Below are 19,341 nucleotides of genomic sequence, written 5' to 3'. Positions count from 1 at the left end.
GGATATTAAAATGTGAACATATTCTTTTTGCTGCAAATAGAGGCATGTTACTGTATTGTATTTGAGAAACAACACTGTCAAAAAAAGATATTTCATGTAGCTTTCATGATAATGATCAAATAAATAAATACTATAGTATGTTCAATCAATTGAACTATATATGTGCACAATCTAAAAAATGCCTAAATGCCTCTGTCTCCCAGTGTATCTGGTTTCTTTACTTTGAAAGTAATCTTGAGCTTTGGACATGGTTTACGCAACACTTTTCCTCTCACTTTTTCTCTCTACCAGTTTAATCCCAGCAAAGACAAAAGAGGCTATTATTTGACTACATTTCCACTTTACATCGTTATAGCTGGGGTGCCATTGGTTCTACATATAGTTATGTATAAATTATATAATCAAGTTACATGTATAAATCACAACAAAGTGCACATATTGATGATTCAGTGACTGCTGACTCAGGGTTAGTATGTTTTCCATTTTTATTTACAACCTATCCTATATTTGGATTTCTACTGTGACACCAGTAGCCTATATCTTGTATTATTAATATCATGTAATCTGACCAGTAATCCCAGAGTGGTGATACTGGTGGTACTGATACTCTGATAAAATGTTTTATGTATAAGGCACAAGTAGGCTAGGTATAAAAGTTGAATTATGTTTTCCACCACTAGATGTCAGAAGTTACTCCAATTGTCATTTAGATTAATTAACATAGGCTTAATCTTTAATAGTTGACTACATATAGGCCTATCAAATGCTAACAACAGAAAAATATTGAAAACATCATATTCTGGTAACTAGCCATATGCTATTGACTACAGTTTGGGGTGGAATGGTTGTGCTGCGTCGCCTCGGTGCAAGTAGCCTACAGCCAGATCCAGTGACAGGCAGCGTTGGGATGAGTGGTGGAGCTGGCTGGGACATGTCTGAGTAGAAACCTGCATTATTTTCCAACACGTAGCCTACCGCACCAAACCCCCGTGTTTAAGATGGGGCAGTGCGGCATCACGTCCTCAAAGACGGTCCTGGTTTTTCTGAACCTTATATTTTGGGTAAGTTTGGAGGTTTTTGACAGTTTTAAACGTGCGTCACTATAGCTAGCTGTGTTAGCTGTGTGTGCAGTCAGCTGCTCGGCTAGCTGCGGCAGCCGACCTTTGTTTAACCAGGGAGGGATTAGTTTGAGAAGGCAGTGGAAAAGACATTACTTAAGATATATAATATCTAAGCTTTAATGATTTGCCGCTAACAAGTCATTTTTAAATAAAGTACCTTTCATTACATTTTATAGTAAAAAAAAAGACCATTTGCCTGCTTAGAAAAATGCAGTATTGCCAGTGGTGGAATGTAACTACGTAACGTTACTTTTACTTATGTAGCTACCGTACAATTTTAAGGTAGCCTACTTGCACTTCACTTGAGTATTTCCCTTTCAAGCTACTTTTTACTTGAACTCTACTAGGCCTACATATTTGTGGCAAATATTGTTTTTCGCTACATTTATTTAATAGCTTTAGTTAGTTTCTTTGCAGATTTAGATTATTCATACAAACAAATTAAATACCCGCACTCCCGCAGTATACAAAGTAGCCCACCTTTACCAGCTGCAACATTAAATTGACATCATTAATGCACCAATTATTTTAATCCAGTGATGTATAATATTCTGAAATAGGCCATTCAGCATAATGAGTATTTATTTTTTTATTTTTGGTACTTTAAGTATATTTTGATGCTAATTCTTTTGTACTTACACTTAAAGTACGATTTTGAATGCATGACTTTTACTTGTAACAGAGTATTTTTACACTGTGGTACTGCTATTTTGTACTGAAGTAAAATATCTGAATACTTCATCCACCATTGTATGCTTATATAATATGATGCAGTACTATACTACTAATGTACCCAGTAGTATATACAAAGTATCTAAAATTGGCTAAACATTGATGCAGTACAACATCAAAATGCTCTTATATCATATACTGTATTTGTCAATGATAAAAACAGAATAATATAATATTCTATAATAATATAACGAGTAATGTTGATACCTTACAGTATACATTTTGCCAATACATAATACTTCTGTACTTTTACTTAAGTAACATTTTAAATTCAAGACTTTTACTTCAAATGGAGAATTTTTGGATTACGGTATTTCTACTTTTACTCAGGTAAAGAATACTTAAAAGTGCTTCTTTCACCACTGAGTGTTGTTTACTGAAGTCAAACTATCACTGTTTTGACCCCCCCAGTTTAATCTTAATTCACCAAGCAACAGAAATATAAAAAATACAAGAAGACAGTTTAGTTAATGTAGTGGTTTATTTTATATTGATAAAAGGTCCTCAGGTCATTCTGTTAAAACTGCAGGTTCAGTTTTATCCTTCTGAAACTCCTTTACATGTAAAAGTAAATCAAATGTAAAACATATTCACCAGCAAAATGTACTTCAAGTATTAAGTACACTTATTTTTGTGTGTAATTATTATATATATACAATATTGCTACATTATCATTCATTACAGATGCATTAATACATAAATAGCGTTTTAGTGTGCATCAGTTTGAGGTGGAGACATTTGTGACTAGGCTACTTGTAGAATAGTACGTTTTGTATGTAAATTCTGAAACGGCAAAGTAACTATAGCTGTCAAGGAAATTTCTCTTGACATGTAGTGCAGTTTAAAGTAGCATAGTACTGCCAGACCTAGCTCCACAGCACTGTGGAAGTTAGGTCTAGCTACAACTCAGATAGGATAGGAGGAAGAAAAAAAACTCTGGGTTGTTCTTTAAACCAATCACAATCGTTTCTGGACGCAGCAACGGTGGCTGTGCAAAATAGTCTCGGGAAGGAACTTGTTTTGGTGTAACATTTGCACCCCGCAAATGAAAACGCCATGTACATTATTAAATGAAGTTAACTGTCACACAATACAGTAATGTAAGCTGTTTCAAAGTAGCTGGATACATGGTTAAATGTAATTTGCTCTTACCAGTGTATCGCTGTGTGTACTTCGTCCATAGCAATCCCTGCTAATCAGTCCCAAAATGTCCCAGGTAGAGAGGAAAATGCTATGAACATATTCTTTGTGAATAAAAGCTTTCACTTAAGTAGAGTTATGTCAAAGGTTGGAGATGTCAGTGATGATATGTTGTATGGTGACTGAACAATAACCATTGAAAAACCAATCGCAGCATACTGTTAATTGTCATGTATATCAGTGGTGCAGCAGAACCCAACCCAGACACTTTGAAAAAGTGAAAACCTGTTGCTGTTGCAAATTGTATGTTTTGTATGCTGTTTAAAAAATAAATAAATAAATGTTTATCACAAAAACCGAAAAAGTGAAAACCCTTTTTTGGTAAGTTACCACTTCCTTTCCCTTTATGGATAGGCTTGAGTAAAAATGTTGATGTTTTTGTCACCCTCAGGCCGCCGCTGGAATCCTGTGCTATGTCGGAGCCTACGTCTTCATCACTTACGATGATTACGATCACTTCTTTGAAGATGTGTACACTCTCATCCCAGCGGTGACCATTATTGCAGTTGGAGCCCTCCTTTTCATTATTGGGCTCATTGGATGTTGTGCTACAGTGAGAGAGAGCTACTGTGGTCTTACAACGGTGAGTGAACCAGTTGACAAGTTTAACGTGATAAATGAGGGAACTAAAGCCCTTGTATAGTGAGTAATTGATCTAAGATGAACTGTGAAACATTAAGAGAAAAGTGGGGTCTAAGGATGCGTTAGAAAAGGGCATTAACATCAAATTTGACAAAAGCATGTTCAGTTTTCATACATTATTATACATAGCAGAAGTACAAAACTTAAGAAGCTATAAACGATTTTAAATAATTGCACAAAAAGCCTATCATTCAAGCCTTTTCTCATAAGTCGTAGTATTATGTCTAACTTTAAACATGCCAAAGTGTCAGACAATCCACTCTTAGCTTTTCTGCATTTAATTGTCTGTTGTCTGTGTAGATTACATTTTGAAATTCAATCCACAGTTCGTTGTCATTCTCCTGCTGGTTTTCATGACGGAAGTAGCAGTTGTGGTTCTCGGATATGTTTACAGAGCAAAGGTGAGAAAGTCAAATACAAGCCATTGCATGTTTATTTTTCTTGGCCTTATTTGATGCTTATCTTGTAACTCAGCTGATCTTCCGAATAACTTCACCCAGAAGAGCAGGAACAATCTGTCTGCCATAGATGACCTAATCCAATCTGTTTGTGTTCGCAATCATGTTGGTGCGTACCGTTCATCAAATGTTTAGTCTCACCCTTCTTAACGTTTGGCAGGTTGAAAATGAAGTTAATATTTCTATCAAGAAAGTTTATGATGAGTACAATGGCACCAACAGCAATGCCCAGAGCCGTGCCATCGACTACATCCAGAGACAGGTGAGGACAGAAATACTGTCTCCTCTGTAAATCAGATTACCGATTGTCATTTCACCCGCATTTGTGCTAGACTAAGCAAGTAGTTGAAAGTAATCTTGAGTTTGTATTGTTTTTATTTTCACAGCTTCAATGTTGTGGGATCCACAACTACTCAGACTGGCAGAATACACACTGGTATGAAGAGTCCAAAAACAACAGCGTACCCATCAGCTGTTGCATATCTAACATTGGAAGCAGCTGCACAGGGTCCCTCACTCATCCTGAAGATCTCTACCAAGAAGTAAAACCACCTGTCAAGTTTTCATACCAAACCCCTCTTATTTTTAAAGAAGAGTGACTCAGTTTGAGGTTTGAATTTTGTGTGTGTGTGTGTGTGTGTGTAGGGTTGTGAAGCTCTGGTTGTGAAGAAGTTGAAGGAGATCATGATGTATGTCATCTGGACTGCTCTGACATTTGCTGCTATCCAGGTATGTAACGTTCATCAAGATACCTCGTTTTGTAGAACATCGTCAGTTTTCAGTAGAATCTGTATTCTCTTATTTACAGGACCTATGGCGCATTTTATTTACTGTAATTCTATAGGATGTTGAGCAACAGGCTCTGTGGTGAAGTAGTGAAATGACCAGATAAATACATGTCTGCAGCATCACCCTCAGTGTTTTATAAAAGAGTGATTCTTGCTAAATGATTTAAAAATTACAGCACCTACACGATTTTTCTATATGCCTGAGACGATTGATACCACTCTCATGTCTGACTGATAAATATAAGGCTACAGCCAGCAGCCGATTAGCTTAGCTTAACATAAAGCTTAACTTAGTTTAGCACTGCACCTGGCCAAAATATAGTCCGACATATAACACCCCATAACTAGAGGTGCTGGTAGATGGACAGAGCCAGGCTAGCTTTTTTTTCCCTGTCTCTAGTTTTTGTGCTATGCTAAGCTAACGTTCTCCTGGCTCCAGCTACATATTTACCATACAGACACGAGAGTGGTATTGATCTTTTCATCAAACTCCCAGCAAGGAACTTATCCCAAAATGTTTGAACTATTCCTTTATTTATTTTGGTCTATTTGTTTTTAGTCTCACTATTGTTACTATAATTCTGAAGTCCAAACAAAGTAGCGTGAGTTACACAACTACGATGAGGCCCAATCATTTCTGAAGGGTTGTAACTGACTAACAACTATTAAAAAAAAAAAAGTAAACCCAAAACCACTAAGGCATCTCTCTCTTTTTTTTCTAGATGCTGGGGATGTTGTGTGCATGTGTCGTGCTGTGCCGCAGAAGCAGAGATCCTGCCTATGAGCTTCTTATTACAGGGGGCACCTATGCATAAAGGAGAACACATTTCTCACCAAAACACACTTTCACAATTAATGTGGCGTCGGTGAGAGCATGACAATTATCTATTACCACACTAACCTTAAAACACCAACCACACTAAAGTTATATATTGTATCTGTTTTTCCAAAAAAAAAAAAAAAAAAAAAAAAAAAAGCTATAGACCAAATAGGCTATAGGCACGAGGGCATAAAACCTCGATTTGTGTATGGAGTGAAATGCAGACAGGGTATTTTTTTCATGTTAGTTTGCACTATGTGTATGGCTTTGAATATTTTATATTTACATCTATCCTGTACTTCACTGAAAGACTGTATAATATTATCCTCTTCTACTACTACTACTACTGCTACTGCTACTACTATTCTTCTTCTACTATTACAGCTCCGTTTTAGTTAAGTCACCTTTCACCTGCAGCATTCCGTCAAGAAATAGTGGACACCACAACCCAATCCAATGGCAAGTTCTTGCTTGTAAACTGTGTAACTTAACTGGCTTTTGCTTACTTGGTCTTTCTTTTAAGAATCAGACTTTTTAATCCTGTTTAGTATGTGGGATTTGTCAAGTAGTAATGCATTCTTAAGTCAAGATAGACTTTGTCCTATAGCTGTGTTTGTTTTTGTCTCAACAGTCTACGATGGTAGTTAAAATGCAGCAACAGCTAGACTGAAGAATGTAAATTAAATGTGGGAAAGGTTTATGTGAGTGTATTTTCTGGTTTATTGTTTTAATTTCTCTGAAATTTCACATCAAGTGTGTTGTTTTTTTAGTCCAAACAAAGCTCATATTCACTGGCTGCTTTCATTGGAAGAACGAGTCAACTTTGTCCAAAAAAAGAGTGGTCAAAGTTCAGGTGTTCCCATGAGGGAGGGTTGTAACAGGTCCAGGTTTAATATTTTTTGCTTTGTAGCTTTATGTTTTCAAACTTGGTTATAGGTTCCCATTGACTCATAACACATGTATGCATATTAAATAGCTCTTACTATAATCGCTAGATGTAGTTGTATCTGCTTCTGGAACATCTTGTGACCACCAAACACGCATTGTGGACACTTATGGTAGGTAATAGACCCAGCTTTGGTTAGGGGGTAGGCACTGAATCAGAGAGAGCAGGTTGCTTAGCAACATGACCCAAGAATAGTACCCAGTTGTATTACAGCTACTTTGTTGGATTGTTCTGGTCTGGTCCTTTTGTAATCCAAATTAAGAATAGTGAGAAAAAAGGAAGTAATAATGCCAAATAGTTTTCTTAATTAGCGGTGGCTGAAAACAACGTTCACCATGTGTCAAAAACAAAACACAAAACACATTTTTCTGTCATGTTGAATAAATAAATAAATGGACATATAATTATTATTATTTTTAGTATTCAGAATAGAAACTAACCATACATAAAACTTATAAACGGGCCAGCATCAGAAATCAAACGTTCTGCACAACATTTAGGACCACAGATATAAAACAATACAACCGTATATTAATAAACTTAGTGCAGTGGTCTTGTGCAACAGATCACTTAATCTCCCAGCTGTCATGAGTATGAGGAGGACTCAACATACCAGCAGTAAGGGCAAAGCAATATGAATGTGCCATAGCAATAAATAATTTATTCAACAGTCTTATGCTACTGTAGCCTATGTGACAGCCTCTATCTGTAGAATTATTATCTGATAAAAGTGTCTTTCAAATTATTCTAACAGAATGAGGTTTTGTAGCAAAACAAGGCAAGTAAAATAAAATCTAATCTAATTATGAGTCAATTTGAAATGACAAAGCCTTTACAAAATATCACATGACTATGGCTGTCAGGTAAACTCATTATTTGGCAAGGTAAGAGCCTGGGACCAATCCAGTAAGGCCATTTCTTTTCACCGTCCACCAGCCATCTTCACCTTGATCTATGACAACCACAACGTCCCCGACTGACACAGAGAGCTCATCGTCCCCCTTAACAAGGATAGAAACATTCAATCAACAGATATCCCTTAAAATGAACTAGAATTCGAACATTTGAATGTGTCTCATATAGAAACTGACCTGTGCCACATAGTCATACACGACCTGGTACCCCTCGCTGCTCAGCTGTGATCCCTGACATACAGGAATTGAAGCATAAACTCCTTCTGATGTTTCTGCTGAGGAGCGACATGATTCAAGACATAATCAGCAATGGTTCACTTACTGTGGGAAGCCACTTGTAATTTGCAGCTTTCTTCCCAAACAAGCGACTAATCTGATAGTTTTACATGTCATCAGATCATTGGCAAGCTGAACACATTTTATAATCATATTTGTGTTTGTAATGTTCTTCCCAAACAGCAATGTGGATATATATATTTTTTTTTACCAAATTGCAACTACACTGGTGTGAAGAAGAATAAATATGTAACTTAAGTTTCTCCACACCTTGTGTTGCAAGGATCAAATGGCCTTCACAGTCATATCTGTCATCATTTTGGAAATTGCAGTGTTCTTAAATTACAATGGTACTATACCAGTAGGTTGTGCAACTTGTTCATTAATGCTCAGTTTGGAGCCACTGGAACAGTTCCCTTGCAGAAGACTTGAAAACCTACAAATTGGGGAAAGTACTTGGTAAGAAAAAAAACATTCCGTAATAATCATTATTTTCATCATCATTAATTTGGTAACAGTATTGTGTAATTCTGACTTTTTCATGACTCCCCCTACGAATCCAGCACTTCCATTTCTGTCCTCCATAGCATTCTTCTGATAGTAATTTTGGTATTCAATTGGAGCTGTAGAAAGACCATTGAAATTCAGTAAATAAATAAAAACTAATGATTCAGGGGTAAAGCCCTACACAATCCATCACCTGTTTCATAATGTGTCATTCTGTTGTGTTTTAGCAGCAGCTGAGAGATAATATTAAAATTTCCACTTCGGAACATATTCAAATCCAAATCAGGAAAACCGCAGGGCAGGAACCTACCTGAGGGGGTCAAGCCAGTCCTTTTCATTTCCACAAAGCAGTTGTTGTCTGCGATGATGTCACACTTTTCCAGTGTTTTTCTCACATCCTCGTAACACTAAAAGAGCAGTTTGTCCAGAGTGAATTTTCAATATACAATACGGTACATAGAGGAAGGGCTTGCTGAAGATCCAACCCACAGATGTGTGAAAATAGCTGCACGCACCTCATCATCTTTCACACTCTGCATAGACAAATGGTTACAGTGCACCCACAAAGCATCCCTTAGTATGCTGATGCGGTCTTCTTCCTGCTGCTGAAATATCTGCAAAAGAGTGTGATTGGCAAAATAATAAATAATCTAGAAAACACTGATTATGTACATAACTGGCAACATCTTGCACAACAAAAGCATCCTGCATGTCCTTTACTCTCTGTGCAATCTGTCAACTCAAAGGTATATATAGCTGTCATTTGAGTGCTTTTAAATGCTTTATAGTCTTATATGTATACGTCTTTCCTGTTTTGTTTCCTGGTTTCTTGTGTGTACAGTTAAGTGTATTGTCCTGTGTTGCAACATGCCACAGACAATTGGTCTTTAATAAATAGAGATAAAAAATTTGTTGAATGGCTGCCTTAGCTTTGATGATGTTATCACATGTAGGAAGACTTTGTTGCCAGGAAACAATTTAGCAGATTAGTGACTCACTTTAGAGTCTGCTTATAGGAAGTATCACGCGTCCAACCACTCTCGGTCTGTACATTTTCAAATGTGTGAATCTATAGTGTGCATTTCTCACTTGATAAATACAGTGAGAGGAGAAATACAGCGTGCAGTGCTCTACTTTACCTCACATGTGTTGATGTGTGTTGATTCCCACTCTTGACGAGTCTTGTCAAGTTGTTCAATGTTTGACATGTACTGTTTCTCTAAAGACAAGTAAAATAATTATTGTAAAAAAATAAAGTAAATCAAGATCTTAACTTTGAGGTTTAATTATATACTGCATCTAACTCTATGTATAGAATCCTCACTAAAAGGGAAGGAAATGTAACCAAAGAAAGACATTTTCTGGTTAGTGGCTTCCGTTATAAAATGACAAAGAACAGAACTTGACTTGTTATTTGTCCTTACCAGCCTCCTCTGCAGCTTCTCTGCACTGTTTGGATTTGGTGTTCATCTGAAAAAGAAAAAAATAATTACACAATGGGTTTATATCTGTAAACCTGTAGTTTTCCCAATAAAAGGAAATATATTATATTCTGTGCTTTGACGTAATCTTTGTAAATAACACTCCCTTTAACCCCTTTAATTAATTACTACATTCGATAATAATTTCAAGGGCAAAGCTAATTGAATTTCCCAATCTGTCAGTGTTGTGGATAACTTTCACTTCTGTTTGAGAAGCTATCCCTCTGGTTGCCACCAACCGCTATTACTTTAAAATATAGTGTAGTATAATATAGCATGTAAAACCTACCTACATTTGATGTTAGCATTTGTTAATAGCATGCATTGTTAATAGGGTGCCCAGTGTACTCTCAAATGCCAGTGACAGTTCTGATAGACAAAATTAATTAGCACCATACAGACTGTTGTACAATGTCTACAATATGGTTACTACATTTTTTATTCCTCTTGACTCTTTTTTTAACAGACTTGAATAGTTAAATGTCTACAGTGGTTAAAAAATGAGGGGCCAGGCCTTTGTGTGAAAAATGCAAAGACTGAGATGTTCTTATTGATACTTCAGTCGGAGCTCCAATGTGCTTTGACTGTTTTTAAATGAATCTGCTGAAAAGGAAACATTCTCTGTGCTCATCTTAAACCTTAGTTTAAGACGTGTACGTACGAGTATGTGAGTAATAGATCTAGTCTGGAAGCCAATCATGGTCAAATATGCAACACACAAATGTGATGTGGAAACTTTAATCCTCCAGTGCACATACTGTACACTGAGAATGGACTTGGCGCTGGGCTGGATTTGAACCAGAGCCGCTGTGATAGGGACTTAATGGTACGCACTCTGCCTGGTGAGCTACCAGGGCACCCTGGTTGGATGTGTTTTCAAGAGATAAAAACAGCACTCATCCTTTTACAAGCCTGGCTTTTCATTACTGAATAGAATTATTGCATTGGACTTTTAATGAGTCATACCACAGTGCAGATTTACCTTCTCGATCTGTTTGGGAGTGGCTGTGGGAGAATTGCCCATCCTCTCAGCGGTTTGTTCTGCCTCATCTGCCTCCCTGCAGCGCTGCTCATAGGATCTTTTATACTAGGAGGGAAACAGAACAGAAACCATATGAAACTATAACACCCATGCTTTGTACATCAGCACTTTGCTTTTCCTGTGTGTGTGTGTGTGTGTGTGTGTTTGTGGGGGGGGATGGGTTCAGTCAAGAAAAAGGTATGTCTCATGTATTTGATTCTGCATGAAAAACTGTGTTTTTTTGTTTTGTTTTTTTGCCCGTAATGCACATGCAGGATGTACGTAGCGGCACTACAACTGCTTTTGAGATTAACCACAATTATATATGAAGATTAATATAAATACACTCGCTGAAACTGAAATCTCTGATAATATGAATTGACCTTACTTCTATTGTTTTCTTGTAGAGGGAGACTTTTATCTTCTGAACCTTCTCCATGATAACTTCAAACTAAAAAGTAAAGAAAGTTATGTTACTTTAAACACACACACACACACACACACACACACACACACACACACACACACACACACACACACACATTGTCATCAGAAACCCTTTTTAGATTTCCTCTTCATGCAAATGAGAAAAAAGGGCTGTTCATTGGTACCTTTTTTCTCTGTTCTTTCTGTCGCTCTCTGAACTGCTCCATTCTCTTAACTTCTTCCTTGAGGAATCCAGAAAGCTGAATGTGCAAGTTTCCTACGTTTTCAATTTCTGAAAAACACCAAAACTGACAAGTAAAAACTCAGAACTGACTGAGGCATGTATGAAGTGCAAAGGAAAAAATAATGCAGGAAATATATCCTGTGCTTACGTGTTTTCATTTCATCAAAAGATGATTTCAAAGTGCTGTGAAAACAAAATGAATGAAATGTAATGCATTTTCTCATGTAATGCTTTCTGCAAGTTCAATAGTGCAGAATAAATGTATTGCTTGGAAAGGTATACTTATACATACTGATAAGTATATCAATGCTCAAATGCATACACCCACCAGATCTCATATAAACCGCCAGCCTTGCGGGCGATTGTGACCAGTTCCTTGCCATATTTCTCCTCTGCTGATGCCCTACATGGACACAACCACAATAGAGCTGAACTACATTATATTCAGGTCACTGTAACCATTCATCAAGTATAATTCATCAGAAATTAGTGAGCACACCTCATTTTCAGGAGCTCCTCCATGTCTTTGCATGTCCGTCGACCATCATTAAGTCTCTGACTGATAGTCTCAAACCCAATATTACTGATGAAGTCCACTCCCTGGAACCATAAATACCAAACCGTGATACTCATATTTTTGATGAGAAGGGAAATGTTCACAGGGAACCTCAGCCCTAGTACAAAACACACACTTTACATTTTGGAGTAAAAGTCCAAATAAATGCCGTTAATACAAAATGTTTTGTATCCCTTGGAAATAAAATGTTACCGTTTCTTTATTGCTCAGTATTTAAAAGACCCAAATGATCTCCTTTAAGCAATAGCTGCTGATTTAAATGATACTCAACAGGAAGTTTAACTTTGACTTCTGAGATTTTCCTATGAGGTATTGTGGGGGTATCTCATCAAGAATGGAAAATGTTACATTCTGTTGCTGGGGTCTGAATGGAAAGCAGCAAGTGACAGAAGTACCAAAAACCCCCTTTCACGTAAAAGTAGTCTCACTTGGCTCAAATTTGACTAATGTGGAAGTAAAATTACTTCTGTACAAACATCCCTAATGTTAATTTATACTGTTACTGGGTTACATTTTAAATGAGGGGTACTGATAACGGGGTGATAATGAAGAGGAAAGCGGAAGTATACAACTTCACAATGTAAACTTAAACTAGAATAGAGTTCAACTGATTGTTGTTTCTGACTGGCCAGTTCCTTCAGTTTTGCTTACAGTTATGATAGAAAACGTGTAACTGTTAGCAAATAGTTATGTATACATTTTGTGTGTTACAGTAACGGGTGTATATTAATAATTATGCAGAAATCACCAAACCACCACAACAACCACAACAACACTGTTTTAAAATGTTGTACAGAGAAAGAGCGGTTTAGTTTGTGTGACACACCTGGTTATAGATAGAGCGTGTACACAACCCAGAGATAAAAAAAATTGTTTCGCGGATCAAGACTGCATACATAGTTAATGTTTTAATCCAAGCAACAATTCAGTACCTGTTCAGCGAGTTTCAAAGGTAGAAAAAGGAAATAAAGCAAAGATTATAATTCTAAAGACAAGACAAAGTGTTCAGCCAACTGTAGTAAAAGATACAGATAACGAAATCCATTACTAGTAGCCTATATGGTAGAGTAGATACGGTCCAGACAAAATGAAAGGCATAAATACAGTAGAAGTGGACAGGCACACGACAGATATTACCTCAAAACCCCAGTGAACATACTAAAAACAACAACACTGACTTTCACAGCTGAGTAAAAACTTATGGACAACTTGAGCTCTATACATAAACATCAAAAAATAAAAAGTATGGCTTAGTAGCGTCACACCGACTCACCCAAAAGGCATCTTTAAATTGTAATGTCATCTTGGCAGTGGTTAACAATAGTCCCTGTTGGAGAATCCACTCAGCTTTAAGTCACTTTAAAGCAGCCAGCAGTGTAACAGGCCGTTGCTTAATGCAAGTGAAACGGATCATGACACATTCAGGAAACCAGCAGTTAAGCTGCAACACTCACTCTCTTACTCATTTGATGTAAATGAGGAAGAGCTGCAACATGCCAGCGGTTGCCACAACTGGACTGATACATGCATCAGCTCACTTTTGGCACATGTGAAAGAATCACTAATGATGAAATAGCTCAACAAACCTGCTGTAAAATGTAATCAAAACAAACTCGTCCTTAAAAAGTGGTTACAATCATTCTCCCAGTTGAACCTCCCTGTTCTTCAGAAGTAGTTGCATGTAAAATGGACAAAATAACAGAACTGCTTACAATATTATGTAATACAATTTAACAGGCCTGTTTTGGGAGGTGCGTAACTGTCCAAGTGTTGTGTGAAAAATGTTTATCTATTATTTTGTCTATTTAATTCAATATTGCAAATGATTGTTAGCGTATAAGATCAACAATGATGCAAATCCACTACTGTTGAAGTACAACACAGGAAATAAATATCATTACAATTTCCTGAAAACAAATGACAAAAAAAAAGAAAAGAACATAAAGTACAGTTATAGTTCATCATGTGATACATGCAGCTGTCTGCCATAGTCTGTCACTTCACTGTTCATGAACGTTTCTTGATTTTTCAAAACTTCAGCCTCTGAGATGTGTCCGTCTCCATCGTGGTCCATTTCCTTGATGAGGTGAAGAGCCTGTTGAGGACATGAGAGAAAAAAACAAGGAAAAGAAATCAGCGAATACGCTGCAATGCCATCATGGAGATACATTATATACATTCCTAGATGCAATAGCTACTGTAGAGGAGCATCTATTAATTTTGTATTGATATTGATATATTATGCTAATGTTTAAGAACAGGAATTAGCAGTTTTAGTTTCATTTTATCATAATATCCTCTTTCCTGTTCACTGATTAAGTTCCTATTATTTTCTCTGAACCACAAACTTTAGGGTCTCCTGTGTTAATTAAGCCTGTCTGCCTGTGTTAAAGTGCTCATATTATGTTCATTTTCAGGTTCATAATTGTATTCCGAGGTTATATCAGAATAGGTTTACATGGTTTAATTTTCAAAAAACACCATATATTTGTTGTACTGCACATTGCTGCAGTTCCTCTTTTCACCCAGTGTGTTGAGCTCTCTGTTTTAGCAACAGAATGACTCACTTCTGTATCATCTTTGTTGGGAGTCGCACATGCGCAGTAGCTAGGAAAGGTCAACTAGCCAGTCAGAAGCATGTATGAGGGCGTGCCACGCTAGCAGCTAGGCGAGCATTATAACGTGTGTTACAAAGTGACGCACGTTCTTCACGGAAGTAAAGGCTGGACTACAACTTTATTCTTGTCTTTTAATGTTTTTAATTTGTTTATTATTGTTTTTTAATTGTTTTCTAACTGCTCTTTAATGTTTTATGTAAAGCACTTTGAATTGCCCTGTTGCTGAAATGTGCTATATAAATAAAGCTGCCTAGCCTTGCCTTGCCTTACAACAGAGCTGTTTGGAGCAGTTTGTGAACAGTGTTTTGGAGTGTTGGAGATGGTAAGTCCCTTTGGGGTGGACTTTGGGCTTTTTCACTTTGTAAACCTATAACGTGCACAAAAAAGATATATAACACAATAAAGGAAAGGGAAAAAGCCAAAAAGAATAATATGAGCACTTCAAAACAATTAAAGCATTGTACTTTGGTCATTGTGAGTGAGACCTTTTGTTTAGAGCCCAAGCTGGCTCCAACTCATTTAAACAAAGGACAGTTTTTCAATAGTTTGAGCAGACGGTATTGGGTCTATATGCAAATCTACTCAGATAGTTTTGTGAGGGAATGTCTTCTCAGCACCAGAAAACTCATTCTGTTCAGAGAGAATCCTACAGCTTCTTGTGAGCTTCTGTCTCCACTGATCATCTGAACCAGCCATTGAATTGAACCTGAGAGAACTTTTTTTTCCACACCGACAAAATTTGGGCACACGTTGAGTCTCACCTCTTCTCTTGCTGAGCCGTAGCTATTGGGTGCCACCCAGCGGAGCTGCTCGCCTCGATTCAACTTGCCATCCTGATCTTGATCATAGAGGTCTTTAAACCGCACAGTTTCTTCAATTTCCCACTGTGACGGGGACTCCTCTGATAACAAAACAAGTGTTAACATTGCACAGGGGATGCAAGTTGATCATAGCAGAGGAAACTAACAACAAACAGATCATTCTATGTTTTTAAATAATATCTGTGGTCTTACCATCACCACGGACATCTCCAATGAATTCATTCAGACTGATGAGTCCATCTTTATCGGTGTCATATTCACTCAACACATCTTCGATGGCAAAATCCTATTAGGAAAAAAAGAATAAATGATTCAATTTTAACATGAAATATGAAGGGCACTCTTATAATGGGTGGAAGAATGCATTATCATATCAGCTAAACTGGTCTCACAGCCATATGATCCACTTCAGACGGATGGGTAAAGGCAAGAAACTCCATCACATTAAGCCCCGGTGTGCCATCCACGTCAGCAAAGTCAAAGCGCCTTCTCTCCTTCAGGTGGAGCTAATGGGGATACATAACAGATAAATCAGGCTGTATTTAATAGGATTCCTTACAGGAAAATAAAAGTACACCTACGTGTCTGAGAGACTCCTGCTCTGGATCCTCCAGAACAGCGGTGTCATCAAAACTAATGAGCTGGTCATGAGCGACCATGTTGTATTCCTCCCATGTAACAACACCATCTTTGTCAGTGTCAAACTCAGGGAAATGCTCCTTTGCATCATCCAGAGCATATTTTCTGTAGACGTGCTGAATCCATAGCGTGACCTCCTCTGGTGATAAAAACACAGCAGACTAGCCTATGACCTTTCATCACCTATGTTGATCTTTGCTTTCTTTTCAAATATTGAGAGAGACATAAAGGTACCTGCATTTAGCAGATGGTCAGCATTTGTATCAATCCGCTTCACAATTTCCATCATCTTTTTCCCCTGCTCTGCTGGGCTAAGTTTCTTTATCTCCTCAGTGTCCTAGAATCGCATAAAATAAGTAGAGCAAAGAGTGAGCAGGTGATGAATGAAGATTATAAATTGGGCTAAAGAGCGTAAGAAAATAAGTAAAAACATAATAACCTCATCTCCCAGCAGGATGTTCATGTCATGTTCAGGGTTGTGCTGCTGGCCAGTATAATGATCATCATGGAGATGTTTATGAGAGCTTTGTCCAAATCCAAACTGAAGGATCAGCAATACCAACAATGCAGAGGATGTCATCTGTTGAGTAACACAAATAACAGTCAAACAAATGAGTGAATGAACTGAAAACACTACAAAGGGCTATTAATTGGTATCCAGGCTAGTTCTCTAGTTGAAAACTCAAATGACCAAGGCAAGACAATCTGCCACAATGCAGTGCGACCTTGTGGACAGCTGGTGGAAGTTCATACCAACAAACTAAACTTTAGGTGTGAGCCTCGTCCTGCATGATGAAACCTGTAAAATCTACTAGGAACAAATGTGTTTAAGATGAAGAGATAGGATCAAAGAGGCAAAAAAAAAGCCTAGTAGAAATAGCCTACTACTTGTCTACAGTAGTTTTAATTAATTCCTGTTAATACTTAATGTGTTACAGAGAGAATGAGACAGACATAGACAGATTCGAGGACAAAATCAACAGCGTTAGTCAAAAAATTAGACACAGTTAAAGACAACGCACAAAGCGAATAATAAAGTAACTACGACTAAGCTGACAAACGGAAGATGTTTTGTCATTACCGTGGAAAGTCCTCCGTGAAAGTGTTGATACCGAGTCATTCACCTGCAGGATACGTGTACTTCCGGTCACAAATTTCAAATTAAACGTTTTGTTATTTCTGGAACTTAATATCCAACTAATGCATCTAAATCCACCGGTTTATCTAGGATGTCATGCATACAGGGCTCACAAGAATATACAAAGATAAATCAACAAAATGTAGCCTACTCAGTTTATCTTTCCAGTCTAAGGTTTGGTGGCCTTATTTAGACCAGTGGCTCTCAAACTTTTTTCAATAATGTACCCCTTTTGAATTGTTTTTTTAAGCCAAATACCAGCGGCAATCATTTTTGCTAGAAAAAAAAAAGTTTATATAAAGAGGAACAGTACAGCTCTGCCTTGTAACTGAAAAAAACATTTAAATGCTAATGAGAAAAGGAGACAAAAACTGTAAAAAAGACATAACCTTGGAAAAAGATGGTAGAAGGAAGGAAGGAAGGCAAGAATAGGTTAAAAATAGTATCAAAAACTTCAAAAACAGTGACATAACTTAAAAAAAAGCGGTAAAAAGTAGAAGGACAGTAGAAGGAAAGCAATAATAGTTCCAAAGAAGGCAATACAAATGTCACATTTTTGGTAGGAAAAAAAAAGTCTACATAAAGAGGAACAGTGTTCTGGACAACAGCCTTGTAACTATTTTAAACATTTTGTTAAATATCTCACATAGCCCCTGCAGTCCTCCATACTCCAAAGTACCCCTAGGGGTACATGTATACCCCCATTTGAGAAACACTGATTTAGACCATCAGCAGCATGGAAATGGACTAGCTGAATGAAAAAAGATTTAAAATATATCTCACCGTACATTTTTATTAACTTCAGGGTTTATGCAGCTGACAAATGTAATTCTCTCTAACTAGATGTTTAGGAGGCTGAATTGGCTTTAAGACAAGCTATTTCACAATGCATGTTTACAGAGTTAGGCTATCTGAATAACATAGGTGAGTTTGTGTGCAGATAGGGCAAGCCAAAAGAAAATGTTGACACTGAGAGTTTATATCTGGATTGATATGAGTGTATTTTATCACTTTTGGGTGTTGGATTCCTAGATAGACTCGTTCCTTGGGGAAAATATTTTACTGACTCAAACCAAGTTTTCTGTGTATATTTCTGTAAAAGAGAATATAAATATAAAAATGAACACATATACACATGTCGCCTATTAAAATTTAGAGGCAGGCCTGATTTAATAGGGTTTTAAACCCCCTTTTAATGGTGGTCATAGTTCGGCACACCTTAGATCATATGGTAATTTGTTCCACACGTGGCAAATATAACTTAAAGAAGCTCACCAATCTTTGTTATTGCTCAACAGTGAATGAATAAGCAAACAGTTCCAGGACAGTTCCTGGCATTTTCATATTGTGCAAGCTTGTGAAAGATATATTGTGGAGCTTATCCATTTAGGGATTTATATACAATTAGATACGAATCATCTTTCTAGTATGCTTAGGGATATCTGACCCTGGTTTCCTGAGTCTCTCAGTGTAGGCCTTAATTGCAGCAGCAAAAACATTGTACAGGAAGATAGACATACAGCTAAACTGAACATAACAAAGCTGAACAGAAATTAAGCAAACATAAGCGTGTATATATGTGTATATATGTAATGTATGTGTAGTCAAGTAGGTGAATAAATTGACACACACAGAGATGAAAAAACAACATTGACAACATGCACTGCCTAAAAACAGGTCAAACAGATACTGTAAATTGTGTAACCTACACGGTAACAAATAGTGCTCAGATGACATACTTAAAGGCATTGAAGGAGAGAGCTGTTAAAGTACTAGTGTGTGTGGCAACATTTACCTGCTTGGTCTATCTATTTTAGTAGTTTCCACAGGGGAAGGTCTCGGGTCTACTCCTCTTTTATTTTGAAGGCAGGTTCACTTCTCTTCTGTTTCCTGCTGTCTGTAGATGACACTTGACGCACACTGAGAAATCAACCAAACGTCCCGCCCGAGCTTGTTGCCATGGTAGACAGTT

At 37.2% G+C, this 19,341-nt stretch overlaps 3 protein-coding genes across 6 annotated transcripts; 1 reads left to right on the top strand and 2 right to left on the bottom strand.

Moving 5' to 3' along the window:
* Positions 1-684: 684 nt before the first annotated feature.
* tspan3a (tetraspanin 3a) lies at positions 685-6,471 on the top strand. Its single transcript, XM_028584683.1, has 7 exons — positions 685-1,061; positions 3,445-3,636; positions 4,022-4,096; positions 4,314-4,415; positions 4,540-4,695; positions 4,799-4,882; positions 5,664-6,471. The coding sequence occupies exons 1-7, from the start codon at positions 999-1,001 to the stop codon at positions 5,754-5,756; spliced, it is 765 nt and encodes a 254-aa protein (XP_028440484.1). The 5' UTR covers positions 685-998; the 3' UTR covers positions 5,757-6,471.
* pstpip1a (proline-serine-threonine phosphatase interacting protein 1a) lies at positions 6,096-13,504 on the bottom strand. 2 transcript variants are annotated; one of them, XM_028584678.1, is made up of 15 exons: positions 13,427-13,504; positions 12,076-12,176; positions 11,905-11,979; positions 11,725-11,759; positions 11,518-11,624; positions 11,295-11,357; positions 10,868-10,972; positions 9,829-9,874; positions 9,544-9,623; positions 8,920-9,018; positions 8,715-8,811; positions 8,433-8,520; positions 8,257-8,333; positions 7,799-7,896; positions 6,096-7,708 (listed from the first exon to the last, which is right to left on the bottom strand). In XM_028584678.1, the coding sequence occupies exons 1-15, from the start codon at positions 13,454-13,456 to the stop codon at positions 7,580-7,582; spliced, it is 1,230 nt and encodes a 409-aa protein (XP_028440479.1). In that variant the 5' UTR covers positions 13,457-13,504; the 3' UTR covers positions 6,096-7,579. The 2 variants fall into 2 exon arrangements, with proteins under 2 accessions (XP_028440479.1, XP_028440480.1); XM_028584679.1 differs by having other exon boundaries at positions 7,799-7,893.
* rcn2 (reticulocalbin 2) lies at positions 13,036-19,213 on the bottom strand. Of its 3 annotated transcripts, none has more exons than XM_028584682.1 (8): positions 19,165-19,213; positions 16,671-16,811; positions 16,466-16,568; positions 16,174-16,370; positions 15,985-16,098; positions 15,785-15,878; positions 15,533-15,672; positions 13,036-14,248 (listed from the first exon to the last, which is right to left on the bottom strand). In XM_028584682.1, exons 2-8 carry the CDS (start codon positions 16,809-16,811, stop codon positions 14,105-14,107), a joined length of 933 nt encoding a protein of 310 aa, XP_028440483.1. In that variant the 5' UTR covers positions 19,165-19,213; the 3' UTR covers positions 13,036-14,104. The 3 variants fall into 3 exon arrangements, with proteins under 3 accessions (XP_028440483.1, XP_028440481.1, XP_028440482.1); XM_028584680.1 differs by lacking the exon at positions 19,165-19,213 and adding an exon at positions 17,313-17,380; XM_028584681.1 differs by lacking the exon at positions 19,165-19,213 and adding an exon at positions 16,985-17,298.
* Between the last annotated feature and the right edge of the window lie 128 nt (positions 19,214-19,341).

The sequence above is a fragment of the Perca flavescens genome, chromosome 8, assembly GCF_004354835.1.
Source record: "Perca flavescens isolate YP-PL-M2 chromosome 8, PFLA_1.0, whole genome shotgun sequence".
In the NCBI taxonomy this organism is placed as follows: Eukaryota; Metazoa; Chordata; class Actinopteri; order Perciformes; family Percidae; genus Perca; species Perca flavescens.
This window is presented reverse-complemented; position numbering and strand designations above follow the sequence as displayed.

Excerpts from the sequence above, each read along its gene's own strand:
- pstpip1a (XM_028584678.1), bottom strand. The coding sequence starts at position 13,456 with ATGACATTACAATTTAAAGATGCCTTTTGG. Across the intron at positions 11,980-12,075 it reads GAGGAGCTCCTGAAAATGAG|GGCATCAGCAGAGGAGAAAT; the intron begins GTGTGCTCACTA and ends GTGTCCATGTAG. Across the intron at positions 9,875-10,867 it reads CTCCCAAACAGATCGAGAAG|ATGAACACCAAATCCAAACA; the intron begins GTAAATCTGCAC and ends TTTCTTTTTCAG.
- tspan3a (XM_028584683.1), top strand. The coding sequence starts at position 999 with ATGGGGCAGTGCGGCATCACGTCCTCAAAGACGGTCCTGGTTTTTCTG. Across the intron at positions 3,637-4,021 it reads GCTACTGTGGTCTTACAACG|TTCGTTGTCATTCTCCTGCT; the intron begins GTGAGTGAACCA and ends TTCAATCCACAG. Across the intron at positions 4,883-5,663 it reads TGACATTTGCTGCTATCCAG|ATGCTGGGGATGTTGTGTGC; the intron begins GTATGTAACGTT and ends TTTTTTTTCTAG.
- rcn2 (XM_028584680.1), bottom strand. The coding sequence starts at position 17,351 with ATGACTCGGTATCAACACTTTCACGGAGGACTTTCCACG. Across the intron at positions 16,099-16,173 it reads AGCAGGAGTCTCTCAGACAC|CTCCACCTGAAGGAGAGAAG; the intron begins GTAGGTGTACTT and ends TATCCCCATTAG. Across the intron at positions 15,879-15,984 it reads CTGAAGTGGATCATATGGCT|GATTTTGCCATCGAAGATGT; the intron begins GTGAGACCAGTT and ends TTTTCCTAATAG.